The sequence below is a fragment of the Manis pentadactyla genome, chromosome 12 (assembly GCF_030020395.1).
Source record: "Manis pentadactyla isolate mManPen7 chromosome 12, mManPen7.hap1, whole genome shotgun sequence".
Lineage (NCBI taxonomy): Eukaryota > Metazoa > Chordata > Mammalia > Pholidota > Manidae > Manis > Manis pentadactyla.
This window is the reverse complement of record NC_080030.1, coordinates 109,199,059-109,216,210: the sequence shown is the minus strand read 5'-3', so window position 1 is coordinate 109,216,210 and position 17,152 is coordinate 109,199,059. Positions and strand designations below refer to the sequence as shown.

General features: G+C 41.1%; 1 protein-coding gene across 5 annotated transcripts in view; it reads left to right on the top strand.

Annotated features, from left to right (window-relative positions):
* CDK19 (cyclin dependent kinase 19) overlaps positions 1-17,152 on the top strand; it is a 108,545-nt gene that overhangs the window by 66,233 nt on the left and 25,160 nt on the right. For 4 of the 5 annotated variants that reach the window (XM_036902967.2, XM_036902968.2, XM_036902971.2 and 1 more), the window contains 2 exons: positions 129-239; positions 2,459-2,599. The exons of the other annotated variant lie outside the window; for it this stretch is intronic. In XM_036902967.2, the coding sequence (XP_036758862.2) occupies positions 129-239; positions 2,459-2,599 (252 nt within the window). The remainder of the gene's footprint in view (positions 1-128; positions 240-2,458; positions 2,600-17,152) is intronic. 5 annotated transcript variants of the gene reach the window in all.

Below are 17,152 nucleotides of genomic sequence, written 5' to 3'. Positions count from 1 at the left end.
TTTTTTAAAATTTTATTTTGCATATCTAGGTTGTCTACACTTTCAAAAATTTCGTTTGACATTCCAGGAAATTCTTACTTTCCTCCATGCTAACAGTATAGTGACCCATCTGTTCCTCTTGCATTCAGCTTTTGCGGGAATTGAAGCACCCTAACGTGATCGCGTTGCAGAAGGTGTTCCTTTCTCACAGCGACAGGAAGGTGTGGCTGCTGTTCGATTATGCGGAGCATGATCTGTGGGTAAGTCTGAACTCATGTCACTTGAGGACTGTTTTCTGGAGAGGTAAATGCACGTACCGCCTACTGCTTGTGTGCCAGGAAGGAAACTTGCTCTGTTGAGCAGAGTTCAAAACAAATCTCATAAATGTAAATGCAGGCTTAAGGGAATTTGAGCAATAAATATTACCATCTTACTTCAGTGAGAAGATAGTATTTGTGATATTCAGAAATTTCACTTTTTAATATGTTAATAAACAGGAGACTAATTTTATGCAGGTGACTTATGGCAGTTTGCTAGTGTGCATAGGGAACATTACTTCTGTGGTGCTCAGCAGGGGCTCATTTAACCAGGTAGGGACTTGGGAAGAGTTTCTCTGGGTTAAGGTTAGTCTCTTGCAGCACTTTGCCATTTAAAACCAATTCCACAAAATAGAAGTATATGTGTGGTTTTACAAATATTAGGGACATTTTATCGCTGTATAAAAGAAGGCAGAAATTCTAATTCCAGACGTTAAAGTTTGGGATCAGGGCATTTAAACATTTTTATTCAAGAAGTTGCTTAAAGTAAAAATATTGAAACCTGGCAGTAGGTTCAAATTTGGGATAATTAAATTTTGATGCAATATGGTGTGGTTTGTCATCAATACAAATTACAAATCTATTTAGGAATAACTTTAAAAGACTCAAAGGTTTTGAAGTAACTTTCAAAGTTTATGCTATTATAGCAGATATTGACAAGAACCTCCAGTGTGTACTTCTGTATTCTTTTCATGGATATTCATAAAAACTGTACTTTCCCCATTTCTTTATTGCCTGTATTTCTGCCAAGGTTTACTTGATAATGTATGTACTTCGCTTTGACCATCAGTGATGCGATGAAAGAACATGTGGTCAGCGGACTCCTCAGGCCCTGAAGAACCGTGTTAATATGTGGCCAGCAGCCACATGGCCTATTGAGCACTTGAAATGTCACTGGTCTGAACTGAGATGTGCTGTGAATATAAAATACATGCTGACTTTTGAAGACTTTAGTATGAAAACATGTAAAATATCTCAATATTTCTTATATTGATTACATGTTGAAATGATAGTGTTTAAATTTATTGGGTGTAATTAAAATATATCAATTTTACCTTTTCTTTTCAATGTGACTGTGTAAAGTTGAAAGTTACATGTGTGTGGCTCCTATCATATTTCTTATGGACATTGCTGCTACAGTATAAACCCTAATTTCTATTATTTCTTAAAATGCATGTTGTTAAACAGTTTATAAAAAATGAGATAGCTGTATAAATAGCTTAATAATTTTTCACACCATTTGGCCATTTTAAAGCTAGTGGAACATTGTCGACAACTTCACCAGTGTTGTTTAAGAGGGTTTTGAATGGCCCCCAGTGCCCATTTTGGCAGGGGTGGGGTAGAGCTGGGGGTGGGGGTGGGAGGTAGCAAACATTTCTTCCCTTATATTACAATGTTTTTCTAACCCACCATATAAAGTATGAACATAAAAATTTGAATCTGGAGATCCAGTTGTATTCATCTCAGTGTAGGATTGAAGTCCCCTTTTTTCTCTCCCTCCTTTCTTGTGATTTCTTATTTAATATTAACTTCCAGGACTATATGCTAATTTCATTCTGTGCTAGAATGCTCTCCAGTCTTCAAAGACCCAGTCAGTGATGTTACACAAATGCACCTTTTTATAGACTAGTGCAAACTTTTCATAAAACCATAAGGTTGACAGTTTTTTCATCTTCTGAAAGACCTTTCATTCTGTCAGTAGAGAATACACTAGTATTCTTATAGGCAGGCTTTTAAATATCAATACTGTGTTCCTTTGTATCCTGTTTAATGGACACCTTAGTGGTTCTAGTAAATCTAGTCATTGTGTCCATATTTAACACTGGTAGAATCACCCTTAGATTTTTTTTAATACGATTTCAAAAATTAAGGTGTTATTGATATATACTCTTAAGAAGGTTTCACATGAAAAAAACAGTGTGGTTGCTACATTCACCCATATTATCGAGCCCCCACCCCCATACCCCACAGTCACTGTCCCTGGGATAGATTTAGTTTTAGTTGGCCTTATTATTCAAATTATTTTTATTTGTGTCATTATCGTCCTTTAATAAGTAATTTTAAAAGTAGAGAATTTATCGCAGACTTGACTGTGTTTTATTGACATAGATATTAGCAAAGACTATATATTATTATAATGTTGTATATTTTTTGATTTTTAGCATATTATTAAGTTTCACCGTGCATCAAAAGCAAATAAAAAGCCCATGCAGTTACCAAGATCTATGGTTAAATCATTACTTTACCAGATTCTTGATGGTATCCATTACCTCCATGCAAATTGGGTGCTTCACAGAGATCTGGTAAGTACGTTTCTTTTAAAGTGATCAGTATGTGTTTTTTCTCTCTCATTAAAAAAATATTTTTCCTTTTGGTGCAATTATGATAAACATTAGATAAAATTTTGAAAAATGCACACAAGTAAAAAAGAAGGAAATAATCACCCCATAAGCATTCAAAAGGTACATGATTAGCTTTCGGTGTATGTTTTTTCCATTATGTTCATGCATAGCCATGAAATGTCAGTGTGTTTTTTCAAGAAATGGTTGGCATAGCCTTAATCAGATAATTGTATGTGAAGCAAGTACCTTTCTGTCCATTTTTTTTTTGTATTATTGCTCATCATTAGTAAAAACATTGATAATTAAAGTTCTCATTTTTTCCTTTAAGAGCTAAATTGCAATAATGACATTGCACCCAGTAAATAGAATGTTGTTTCAGTATTAATAATAAATAAGTGAATAAATCTAACAGGTAGAATATACGAATTGGGCTAATTAGCCACAGTTCAGGCGTTTGCTTTTACTTTTTTATTCAGTACACATACAAACATTCATCCATGCCTAATGCTCTTCATCCTTGCATTGTTGTTATTTGATAAGTTGATGTTTTTTTTCTTGTTCTTATGAATATAGGGGTACTGAATAGCTGGGATACCCACAAGTTTCTAACTGAAAGTGTTGTTTTGACCCCACACCCCCTACAAAAGTGGTTTCATGATCATTTATGTCTTAGGCTTTGGGAGATACTAGGGATTGGGCGATCTAGGTTGACTCAGTTTTACTGAGAAGTGTCTACTACAGAAAGGAGTGCACACACAGGGGTCCAGGTGGAGCCCCTCGCTGCCATGTCAGTCAAGCCTGGTCACCCAGCTTGACTGTCCTTGCCTTGGCATTGGAGGCCAGTGGTCACCAAGTGGTCGTGAGCACAGCCATGCATTGTGCCGCCTCCTTTCACACTGTGAGGGTCTCAAGATCGCCACCTGTCTGTCCACCTTACTGTCACCCATGCTTCATGTTCTTAGGCAGTTCTTGGGTATGTGAGGCTGTTCTAGATCAAAACCTCCTTCATAAATGGTTACAGATTTTAATTTGCTATATACTTAATTTAGCCCATGTGAATTGTTTTTGAAGTTACTATCATGTTTGAATCATAGATCAGAATCTTTTATTGAAGATTAATTTCAACTCTTCATAAAATTTTGTATTTTCTAAATAAAATGGTAACTAGGCTGATTTATCATGGTGAGCTCTTAATAGTGTGTATAATTGATGAATTACTAAGTTGTTTGCCTGAAACCAATATAATACTGCATATAACTGTATTTCAGTTAAGTAGCACAGATAAACATGTTATGTGTGGTGTCCCCACCTGAACACCACTGGCGCCAAAACTCAGTATGCCCAGGACTCAGTTTTTTCCCACCCAGACTTGCTGCTGGCTTGGTGTCTTCTGTTGTGGCCCCACCACCTTCTGCCCCTGCCGTCCCTGTACCCCACTTGCAGAATTTGCCTAGTGCTGCCAGTTTCCCCCCACAGTCCCTCTTCCGTCCGTTCATCCGCAGCCTAGAGCCCTGCCCTGGTCTGGCCTTCATCGCGCCTCCTGCAGAAGGGCCCTGGCCTCCCGTCTGCCCTGGTCCAGCCATCGCGCCTCCTGCAGAAGAGCCCTGGCCTCCTGTCTGCCCTGGTCCGGCCTTCATCGCGCCTCCTGCAGAAGGACCCTGGCCTCCCGTCTCCTCGCCAGCAGCCTCTTTCCCTTCGGTCTGCTCTACACCTTCTGAATGAGGAGCTTGTGCTCAAGAACTCTGAAATAGTTGCTCCCCGTTTACACACTTAAGCTCTGGTTCCTCATTCGGCATTCAAGGTCTTACCAGATGCAGCTCCAACTGCCATTAGCATTGATCTTTATGCCTGTGATCTTTCACTTCCACTGTCCTGTTGAACTATTGGTTGTTCCCTGTATGTGCAGAGGTTTACTGTCTCAGTGGCCTTATTACCCCATCTCTGCATGTGCTGCTCATGCCTGTCTGTCCAGACCCGCACGGATGCAGACTGACCCTCAGCTCCATGCCTGCTTGTTGGCTGCTCTTGTGTGTGTTTACCTCTTAGGCATTTACCTGTTAGGATCATAGTGAGTCACTCGGGTGTCCTTGGTCATCTCCTAGACCGTGAACTTGAGAGAGCAGCTTGTGATGCATTTTGGTATAGGACTAGTACTCCGGTACACACAGGTACTGAGCGAACATTTCCTCACAAGTATCAGTAAGAATACTGATCAGGTAACTTGTATTATGTGTTTCAATACACGGTCCACAATAAACATTTATTACTTCCTTGTTTAAAGCATGGAGGGATGGGGACATTACCAGTACAGCTGTCTCCAAAACCTCCCACAGGGCTGTCGTCCAGGAGAAGAAATACGACACACACACAGTTTGTACCGTAAGACAGATGAGAAGGGCTGTGATCACGGCTGGGTGAGACGCACACATGAAATGGAGGGGGTTCTGAGTGGGGGGCATGGGAAAGCTTCAGAAGCAGTTTGGCTGGACTTGGAAAGATGAGGAGAATTTAAGTAGAGATTTGAGTGGTAAGAACAGCCCAGGGAGTGTTGGATGTAAAGCTTCTTAGGTGAGGATGCACTTGAGTTTTCCCAGGAAGGGTGTAGTTCTATCCAGCTTGAACGTGGATAAGCTGGATAGGGTGGTTTGAGTAAGACTGGAAAGATTGAGGAAGGCCCTAAATATCAGGCTAGGGAGTTTGTTTGTTTTTTGAGTACTAAAAGTTTGTGAGCAGCAGGTTGAAAGTTCTTCCATGAATGAACATTTTTCCTTACTAAGGAAGCCACCACCAGTTACTGCCTCACCCACAGCGCAGCACTGTTGAGAGTGTGTTTTGAGCGGCTTCTGGACTGGGGTCACACTCGAGTCTCTTTTGCTCACGCTGATGCCTCCACTCCTTCAGGAGCTCGAACGGGGCCAGACACTCTGGGCCGGCAGGGGTCTGAGCTGGGACGCCGCTGTCCTCACTGGTCATGAGCCCTCCTGTCTGGGCCATGCCATCCTGGTTTTGCCTAAGTATTTTCAGGAGCAGAAGATTTAAGCTCAGCTTGCTTTGTGGACATATTCTGCAGTAGATACAGAGACATAAAGCATGTCAAATATGAATATGGTGTTAAAACGAGCATGATGGGACATTTGCAAAATTATTTTTTGGTGAGTTTAAGAGTAGAGTTACGGTTTTGGTCAATGAATAGTTTTTTTTTAATGCTTCACTTCCTATTAAGAAACCTGACTTTATAGTATTTGCTAGTTAAAGTTGTTTCAGAATATGTACCATCTCTAAATTTTCATTTGATGTGAGAAGTGCAAAATACATACTATTAAATGTGTTAGAGCAAATATAAATTTACAATGTAAAAGTGTAACCCCCAAAATTTAAAGGTAAATAAAAACCAGTGTTTTGAACTTCACACAGAAGCGTCACATCATCAGGGAGGGTGGTGTTTCCCACAGAGACTGAGTTCGTGTCTGGAACAGCGTTTTAATTAAATCATTTGGATTCAGTAATTTAATATGGAAATAGAGAATTTAAATAAAGTCACCAAAAAGATGACTTAATATTGAGGAATTGCTTTAAAAGAAAAGAAGCTAAATATATTCATATTGGCCAAGAGTCAGTGAAGTAGAGGCATAAGTCTGTAAGTATTTGGAACGTATATACAACAAGGGAGAAACACATATTTTAATTTTACAGCAGGATATATAGGAGTAAGAAGATGAAATGTAGGATGTCTCACTTTTATGAGATTACTGTTCTGGTAGGTTGGAAGAATGCCAAGGTATATGTAGTTTACCTCTTTCAAAATTAAGAGCTCTGGAGAGCAGGGATCATATCTCACTAAGTTCTGTATTTCTGGCTTTGGCATATTGTTTGTGCTCATGCGTTACTTGAGTTGAATTTAATTTCCAGAGAAAATAATTTCATTTCCAGTAATCTTTTGTGTTTTGTAATTAATTTACATCTACTAAACGTTTTTGGCTTGTCAAACAGTCACTAATGTCACAAACCTAAAGATTTCAGCAAAGCATATGGCAATTGAACATTGTTCTGAAGCAAAGGTAGAGACATGCTGGCTGAATGATGATGTTGGTAAGTGGATTGATGGCTCCTTAGTTACAGAGAATTGCTACTGGATCTGTGGCATAATCTGAACTCAGAGTTAAGCTACGTCTTTTTTATTTTCACATCTCAGTACCTAGCACATGATAAATGCCAGTTCTTTACTGAGTGAAAGATTTGAATGAATGTTCCAGGGCCCGGACCTGCTTTATCTTGTAAAAATGATTTGTGGAGGTCCCATCCTAGACTCTAACTTGAGTTTTGAGTGATAATTATTGTTTGTAATAAGGGTGAAGTTGTAGTCTTTTGAAGCACATAGGCTCAAATAACTCTGTGGTCTGCAAACGTAGTGGCAAGTTCTGTAAGATTCAGTTGAGGGAGAAAATAATTTCATTTCCAGTAATCTTTTGTGTTTTGTAGTTAATTTACATCTAGTAAACGTTTTTGGCTTGTCAAACAGTCACTAATGTCACAAACCTAAAGATTTACTTATTCCAATATAAGTCTATGGAAATAATAATACTACTACTAATACTAAAACTTGCTAATACTTAAGAGTCAGCTATTATTCAGTTGAATAAAGAAATGATGCAAAAGGTAGACATTGCAGCTACAGGGCAATGCGTGATATGTGACTCTGGATACTCGGTCCCACCATTTGACAAAGAACTAAGTAGTTTTGGTTTTTTCATATTTTTTTCTTCCTTAGGACATCTTGCTTGTTCAGGCAGAATATTTACTGCATTTTCAACATCATTATAGGTGGTTTATGACATGTTGGCTGTGTATATTTTAAGTGTGTATTAGCTGTCTATTGATTTCTGTGTAACAAATTGCCCCAAAATTTTGTGGCTTCATGAGCTGGTGGGCAGAAGCCTGCCTTGGTTTCTTGCCACGTGAGCTTCTCTGCAGAGCATCTCACAATGTGGCAGTGTCTTCACCAGAGAAGTCACAGTGTTCTGTAAGTTAACCGTAGAAGTGACACCCTTTGCTGTAGTCTGTTCGTTAGAAGTCAGTAGGTGTAACCTACACTCAGAGGGAGTAGCAGAGTGTGTAGCCCCACTCTGGTCGTTGTCAGGGTGGAATAGATCCTCGGGACACTCTTAGTGACCTTGATGGTAGTTAGGTAAGTAGCCTTCTAGATACCTTCTTGTCTTACATTAAGCTTTTTGTAATGGTTGCTTTGGTTCTTATTAGAGAAGAGAAGGTCTTACCCCTGCTGTCAACCTGTTGCTCCTCAAAGGCCAAGCAGAGAAGGGCTTTGCTAACTGCTGTGCAGTGCTGGGTTGACAGGCCTGCTCACTGTAAGCACCACGGTTTCATTACATAGTTGCCCATTATAGATACCTCTAGACCATTTTAAGGTAAAATGAAATGAATCACAGTCTATAATTTAAAATTAGACTGCTCCCGATTTACAAATAACCTGCATCTAGTTGTAGATAGTAATATTTTTTGCTTAGAAACAATACTTTAGACAGTGATTAGGTTCTCTGAATTTTTTAATTGCCCCACAATGTTGATTTCGATCTGAGGTATGAAGGACTGGGTGTTCAGACTTCTGCCTTTGTTGACTGAGTGACTGAGAAGGGAGACCAGAAAAAGAGGCAGTAGACATTCAGTGTGAACAGGTTGACCGAGGTGATTGTGGGTTATTGTTGACTTATCTCTGAAGTGTATAGAAGTGTAGGGGCCTGGGCAGGTGTGGACGTGGGAGTCACTACATATGGGTGATTGCTGAAACCCTGGAGTAAACTAAAATCAGACTTTTTGAAAACCCCTACAGGTCTCATCCCTGTCCCTCAGCACCCTGCCCCAGGGGAGTGTCCTGTGAAATCTTTTGTAAGTGGAAATGGTGTCAAGCAAAAGAAGCAATCCCACTAATTTATATGGAAAAGGTTTTGAGCACCCCCAGACCCAAAAATAACCTCTCCTAGGGCATGTCTTGCTAATGGATGCACAAAATAAACCACAGGTAAAGCACAGATGCTCACAGACATGGTTCTCAGCCCACAGAGGGACCGTGAGCACTAACTGTTGGCAAATTGTTCAGCTATTCAACAAATATTTATTAAACCCTGTGTGCCTGGATTTCAGCCGATACATAAAGTGATAACAGAAATGGCTTCCCTGCCTCTTAGGAGATTGCAGTTGCAAGGATCAGATTCTTTATATTTTAAAATTTCCTGTTACCAATGAGGTTATTTTAAGGGGTGTTAAAAAAACAAAAGTCATCCAAGTAAATTTGAAGTTCTCACTGGCTTTGTTAAGCAGATTCATGGCGTGACAGCATCTCCTGCAGCAAGTAAAGCTGCCCCGAAGGGCTCCAGAAGGGAGAGGGTTTTTAAGGCAGGACAAGGAAGTCATGAGCAGAAAAGGAGTATTTCAGAGAGGTCACCTTGGTTGGGGGAATTAAGGGTCCTATGTGGATTCCTGCAGGCAGTGGGGAGGACCCGGGGCGCTGCCCTGTGGGTGCTGACAGGAGTTCCTGACTGCATCACGGGGGAAGTTAGAACTGCAGTTACGTGAGGCATGAAGCCCAGGACTGGTACTTGGCCCAGCAGAAGGGACCCCATGTTGGGCCTGCGTATTTCTCTTTAACGGGGGTGACAGCTACAACAGGTTGATGCTGTTAGCAAATGACTGTTGTGTTTGCTAAGAAAAGAAGCACGTGTCTTACTCTGCACAGCTCTCTGCTCTGTTATGGGACAGACAGTTACTCATTCAGGGTGAACAATGGAGAGAGCAGTGTAACAAAGGTGCAGGAACTGAGAATTTTCTCCTGGGAATGTACTTATGATTCAGATGTGAGGGGAGTTGTGCCATGACTATTTTTACATAAAAAAGTAGTTGTAGCCATTGATGTCAGGCCAGTGTTGTTCATTGTTTGGAAACCAGTCTGGTTTGAGATTCTGGCTGGTTTTGTTCCAGTTATTCAGGCCTGTAGATAATTGTGTTTTTCTGTCTTTCTTGGTGCTGATAAGAGGCATGGTGTGGGCTTCGTATTTTTGTTCCAGATGTCCTGAGGTGGGAGTGAAAGTGAATGTAGTAGTATAATTGTGTATCTCTAGGCTGTTCTTCTTATGATGTGCCAGTTGACTGAAATAAATTTAACCCTAGAAAAGTTTGATTCCATAAAAGGAAAAAGCAAATCTGGTTTACATGTAAAGCCTCATGAATGTGAATTCAGGAATTAACTAAATTCTGCTAAGATGCAGATATTTCCAGAATAGTGTCTAAGTAATCATATTGTTTTTCCCAGTATTTCCCTGACTTCTGCCTCTAAAATACAGTTTAAACCCTGCAGCCTTTATTTGCCTATCCAATTTTATTGCCGATAACTTAGATGTAAGGTCCATCTCCTGCCATTTCTGCTGTTTCTATGGTGACTGAAATGTGCACTTTCTTTCACAGCTGGTATTGGTGTTCATAGGAAGAGGGGTTTCTGTAAAGCATAGTCTGTGTTAATTGGGATGTCACTAGGTCAGGACAATTTTGGTGTCCTTTTTTCATTCTTTTAGGTTTGTATGTGTGGGTGTGTGGGCATAGTGCAGTTTCCTTTATTGTTTTTTTAAAAACATTTACTTTTACTTAATCACTATTAAAGGTAGTTTTTTGAAAAGTACTATAATATCTGTTAATACAACTCCATGTGGAATTTTGAGGATTAGATGGAGCTCTGAGTCTTGCCTCCAGTCCTGTTGGCCCTTGAGTATTTCTGTTAAGAAAAAGGCAAGGAGAGATGTGAAATGCTTTGGAAAATTAAGCTCATTTTAATGGTGTTTATGTCACTTAATTTATTGTTACCATTGTTATTTGAAACATCAAGTGTCATGTGACTTTAACATTTGTTCATTCTGAAAGGGGGCGCTAATCTGAGTTAAGGGATGTGCATTTAAGAATAACTCCCTCTGCAACTCTAGATCTCTGGCGCAGGGTCCTTCCTGCTGAGCTCGGGGTCCTTTCTCGGACTGTGCGAGAGCCCTTGGTCACCGCCCTCCCGAGCCAGGCCCCTGCCTCTGCCCCCGTCTCAGACTCTTCCTGGTCGCCCCGCGTGTGGAGCTTCCATAGGCTTCCCGCGTGTGATGTAGAAGGTGTTTTCTGCGGCGTAGCAGCTGGGCCTCCTCCTCTCTGTGCACCGTTCCACCGCGCACAGGCCTTTCCAGGCCCCACACGCCCCGCTTCGCCCGGCCTCCCTGCTGGCCCCTTGCCCTGCTGCTCTCACACCGACGGCAGCCAGCCTGCAAGCTTGCCGGGGTTCACCCTGACTGCCCCTCACACCCGACCTTGACCTGCTGCACTCTTGGGGCAGCCCTCACCTACTCTTGGAGCGGGAACTGTGCCCCTGAACCCACCCGGCTCTGGCTGTGAAATGACTGGTGCAGGAAGCGGAGCGCTGGGAGCCCTCCCTTGGGTTCCCGTCTCTCTAGGATCATCGGCACCGGGTCACAGCCCCTGCTGACGCGCACCGTTCTCCCCGGCTGCCTCCGGTCCCCCAGGCCCGCTCCTGCCTCGGGCCTTGCCACCTGCTCCTCCCTTCGGCCTGCTCTTCCTCTCCTCCCGAGCTTGTTACTGCCCTTTCTGCCGCCCTTGTCCCAAAGGGGCCTTCTCAATGACGCGTCCTCTGTGTAATTTAAAACAGTGCTTAAATAATGTTGAACCTAACACCCTCCCAGTCCACTCCCAACAGCACTATCCCGACTCCTTGCTTTGTGTTTTTGTCCTTACTATCTTCTTTTTGTCTACAAAAAGACAAAAGAATATTTGGAACATTTATGCCCCTTGCAAAGCCTGGCACTTAACCCAGTAACTGGAACTTGACCGCCTTGCTCCTGTTTGTTTCCCCCCATTCTGTCCTCATGCCTCCCCCCCACAGGTGACAAATACCCTGAAGTTTCAATCATTCATTCACTCCGTTTTAGAAATAGGTTTATCACAGTTGTATGTGTGCCTAAACAGTATATTCTTTAGCTTTACTGGGCTTTAAGCTTTATGAAAGTGGTATTTGCTATATATAGTCTTATAAAAACTGTTTTTTTCACTCGACATAATGTTTCCAAGAGTTAAACTTTTTTTTTTTTTTTTACCTCTTTTGTAATTCAGTGATTTTCACTGTTGTTTTGAAATTCATTGTGTGCCTCCACCACAATTAATCTCTCCGTTCTCCTATTAGGTAGAAATTTGGATTGTGTCTGTATTATTTTTAATGTTACAAACTGTGCTGTTGTGAACATACTCTGGTATATCTAAAAATGTAATCACTGAATTGAAGGTATGCAGTTGTTCAGTTTTGCAAGATGATGCCAAATTGTTTTCCAGAGAAATTGTAACTGTATTCTCCCGCTGGCTGTGTATTAGAGTTCCCGCGGCCTACTTCCTATTCAACAGTTACTAATTTTTAATCAATCTGTTAGACTGTGATTTTGATTTGCAATCATCTGATTATTGATGAGGTTGAGTGTGTTTTTGTGTACTTTGTGGTTAAACTTGTTTCTCCTTCTGTTGAATATCTGTTCTGGGCACAGCCCGTCTTGCCACAGGTCATTTTGTGCTGATTTGTGGGCAGCCTCTGTTCTGGGTCCTGAGCTTTGTCACTTCTGTGGGTTGCAGATCCTACTGGTCTGTGATTTGTCTTTTTATTCTCTTTATCTCTGATGATTGAAAGTTACTTTAGTAGTCAAGCTTATCAATCTTTTCTTTCATGGTTATGTTTTGTATCTTGTTAAGGAACTTGTTGCCTACCTCAGAGTCAGAAAGATACTTCCCTATGTTTTTTGCCTCCCAAAGTCTTAAAGTTTTGCTTTTCACACTTACGACTTAATCTGCCTGAAACTGATGTGTGTGTATGGGATGTATTGAGGATTCATGTAACTATTTTTCTCTATTTGGAGAACCTGTTGTGCTGGCATTTATTCACCAGTTCCTCCTTTCTCCACTGATCCGAAGTTCCTCCATCTCTGTGTCATGGATCCGTCTAGGTTCTCCGTCATCCCATCGGTCAGGGTGCCTGTCCCTGTACCAGGACCACATTGTCTGCATAATTACAGCTTTACCGTAAGTCTTGACATAATATTTTGACCCCAATATCTTTCCTCATCCCCTACGCTAACACTTCTCAAATATCTTGGCTATTCTTAGCCCTTTGCTCTTCCACATACATTTTAAAATCAGCTTTTCAAATTCCACAAAAATATCTTGATAGAATTTTCATTGGAATTGCATTGAATTTACAGAGATGTATAGGGAGGACTTAATGTCTTTTCTATTAATATGAACTCTCAGTTTATTTAGGATTTCTTAATGTCATTTAAGATAAGGCTTCAAGGTGTGATGCATAAAAGCCTGTATATCCTTTGATGTTTTTCCGAGACACCTTGGAGATTTTGTTGGTGGTGGTATGGAAATGCTGCCTCTGAAAAACTGTATTTCCTAGCCTTTTTTTTTTTTTTGCTGGTATATAGAAATACAGCTTTTTAAATATTGCTCATTCAGACATCCTAATAACTCTCTTACTATTGTCAATAATTTGTCTATGAGTATTTGGGGTTTTCTATATAGATAATTATATCATCTACAAATAACAATACTCTTCTTTTGCCTTTAATTTATAGGACAAGGTTGATTTTACAAGTGATATCAGGGGTGTCCATACATCACTCCTGATTTTAAAGGGAATACTTTCAATGTTTCTGTAGCTCCAGGAGGAGGGGGGCTCCTTACCCAGGGAAGTTCTCTATGAACTTGCTGAGATTGAACACAGGCAAGGGCAAGCAGTTGGGGGGAAAAAGGGTTATGTTCATTCTCACAGTGGTCACAGGTAGGTCGGTACACGGCTGACTCAAGCACGCACCCAAGACCGGCTGTAGAGTCCACTCCCTGCCCTCCAAGCTCCCTGCCCCGCTCTGGCTGAATCCCCCAGGAGCGCCGGGACTCTGTGGCTCTCTCTGCTCTCCCAGCGGTGGCCTGACCCTTGCTCCCACGCTCAGGGCGCAACCCTGTGGGCAGGTCCCCGGTGACTGACGGACACCTGATCAGTTACATACTGGGAACACAGGCAGAGGAGAGATGGGTGTTTCCTCTCTACCCCTCCCCTGGACAGATACTCCCGTGACTGGCCAGCGGCACTGTTGCCAGTAAATGTCCCAGCAATGTGCAAACGTGCTCTTACTATATATACAGTGGGCACTGTTAAGGGCACGTGGGAATCCTAGTCAGAAAGTTCCATTTTCCCCACAGTTCCCTTCTTAGTTTTTGATATACATCTATTTTTAGGTTAAGGAAGTTTTTTCCAGTTCAACTTGCTGAGAGTTTTGATCATGAATGGGTGTTAAATTTTATTACCTGCCCTTTTAGCCTCTATCAAGATAATTATATCATCTTTCTTCTTTAATCTGTTGATATGGTGTTGGACTTAGATAGATTTTCTTATGTTAAGCTACACTGGCATTCCTATTTCTGGATTTGGCTTAATAATATGTTAGTATTTTTGTGTCTATATTCACGAGTGAGGTTGGTCTGAGATTTTTCATTCTCATACTTTGGTTTTCATACATGGTTATGCTATCAAGGTTATTGACCTTCTGGGATATGTTGAGAATATTCGCTCTTCTTCTATTTTCTGAAAACATTTGAATAAAATTGAAACAATGTTGTCATTGAAAACTTGGAGAACTGTCCTCTGTGATCATTTGGGGTCCAGTATTTTCTTGATGGGAAGATTTTTCACTACAGTTGCAATTTATTAGCACTTGGTTTCTTTAGGTTGTTCTACTTCATTTTGAATCAACTTGTAGGTTACATATTTTGACTTTGGTTGTTTTGTACACATTTAAAAGTTAATAAAGTTCCTTATAGGGTTCTTTTAGCTTTCTAACTTCTGTTGGGTCTGTAATTATGTTCCTTTTTGAATTTGTAAGGTCGCTTATTTGCACCTTCTCTCCTGTTCCTCTGCTTATCCTAGAGGCTTCATAAATCCTCTCTAGTTCATAGGTTCCTGAACAATTCCTTGAAATTTCTAGAAACCTACTGGCATACAATCAGTATTTGTGAATGTCCCACGTGTGCTTGAAAAAGGCATATTCTCTAATTATTGGGTTAAAAGTTGTGCATATGTCTGCTACTTCTATAGCTTTTCTTCCTTCCTAATTACAACCCTTTAGTAGAATTCGTGCCTCATATTGAAAATTACCGAGTATCATAATTCTTCCAAGTGGTAAAGATACCTTAAGACAAATGCTGGGCATAGAAGCCACAGGGCATAAATCTGCAAAGAAGTAAAAAGCTAACCTTTTCAAGCAATATTGCTTCTCTCTCACTTACCAACTTTACATTTCCCTGTATGGCCCCAGAAGATGACTGGTTAGCCAGAGACGGGTAAGATTCCTCAAGGGAGGAACAACCTAAGACAGGCACAGTCGCAGGGGGGTCATCAGGTGAGAAATTGGGGATCAACAGAGGTGAGGCTTAGAACCTCACCCCCCCTGTTCTGAGAGAAATCTTCTGCATACGTGGATGTTTTATTGCCCCTGTCTAGCTTGGATTAACACATAGTCTACAGGCACACACCTGATCATCTACGTTTGCCCTCTTACAGCACTAAATTATGTTTTCTACCTTTATCTTGCATCTCCCTACCACTTCAACATTTTATTAAAAAAATAATAATAATAATAATAAGGGAGAAATGTGGGATTCACATATAAATCAAGTATAAAAATCAAATGAATAATCATATCTGACTTTTGTTTATAGTTCATGATGTGTGATCAAAACCGAAAGTTTCTGTGATATGACTGCCCTTGCACTGTTCACCTTGTAAGAACTTATTCACTATGTAAGAACTTGTTCACCATGTAAGAACTTGTTCGTTATGCTTCAGAGGATTGGAGACTGTGAAGAAATAGGCTTGGGGTTGATTAATGATTGTGCATTGAGTCCCCTATACAGAATTTTATTGTTGTTAACAACCATTTGATCAATAAAGACGAGAGATGCCCTCTCAAAAAAAAAAAAAGTTGTGCATATGTCTGCCAGATTGACCACGTTAATTGTGTCCTTTGGATAGTCTGTATCTTACTCATCTTTTGTCTGCTTGACATATCAAAAATTGAAAAAAGTGTGTTATCACTGTCCCTGAAGTATATGTACATATATGCATACATACACACACACACATATATATATATACACACATATATATATATATGAGTATATATTTCAAGTACATGACAAGTTCAGGAGTGTTGCCTCTCCTTGTTGAATTGAATATTCTATCATTATATAGTGACCATCTCTGCTCCTAATAATGCTTTTGTTTTTGAAAGCCCTCTTGTGTGATGTTACTGTAATTGATTCAGCTTTCTTTCAGCAGTTTGCCTAATACATCTTTAAATAGCCTGTTGCTTTCAACTTTTATGGGCCTTCCACTTGGTGGATCTGTTGTAAGTAGTATATGAATGGATTTTTTTTTTAATCCAATGTGGAAATAATATGCTTTTAGCAGGAAAATGTACTGCTTTAGTCGTTAGGCCCAAGTTAGGGAGTTTTTCCTCCAGAGAGGGTTCCTTGTGCTTCTCCTAGTAGCATCTAGGTTTCCGTTAGTCCCTTCGAGAGCCATGGCTGATTGGGGCGTAGCAGGCTCAGTGTCCTCACCCTGCCGCTGTCCCAGGGTTCAGGGTCCCCACTGAAGTACTGGCATCTCCTCTCAGGCCTGCCTTTCCTTCACTCTCCTGCCACAGGAACACATTTGGGGTGGCGGCTGGGGGTTCTTTGAGGTAGCCCCAACCTCTTGTGAGTTCAGGGGTCCTTCAAGGCATGTTTCTTGGTGGCTCTGTAAAGGCAGAGTCCTGTAGAGCCCCCAGCCATCTGGGACCAGCAGCGGACAGCTCTTGTTCCCCACGTCTCCCTTCTGCAGTGCTTGTCAGTACAGAAGGACTCTACATTTGTCTATTTACTGCCTTCTCTTCCCATCAGAAAGCATGCTCCATGGGGCAAGGGGTTTCCTGGTCTTGTTCACTGCTGTGTCTCTAGCGTCCAAACCACTACTGACAGTTGTATTTGCTGAGTGACTGGCTCTGGAGGGTGGAGGGGGCAGTGTCAGAAAGCAATGCCAGGTCTTGAGCTTCTGCCTCGAAACGCTCTTCGGTATCCTCCCTGACCTGCCGCAAGCTGGGGTGCCCTTGCTTTCCCCTGGATTGTGGTAGCCCAATTCCAGATAGAGTCTCTCTCTCTGCTTTGTGGTCCAGCCACACTTCCCTGTTCATCCTTCACATAGCTTCTGGTTCCTTTTCCTTTTATAGTTCGCGATTATCTGTCTGTCCTGTCTCGGATTAGCCTGTAGAGTAAGTTCTAGGTTTTTTAATGGCAATTTATTACCAGCATAGTTTCTGGTCTTATTTCCGCACTGAGCACCCTATGCTCTAGTCATATCAAAATACTTGTAAGCTCTCCACATAT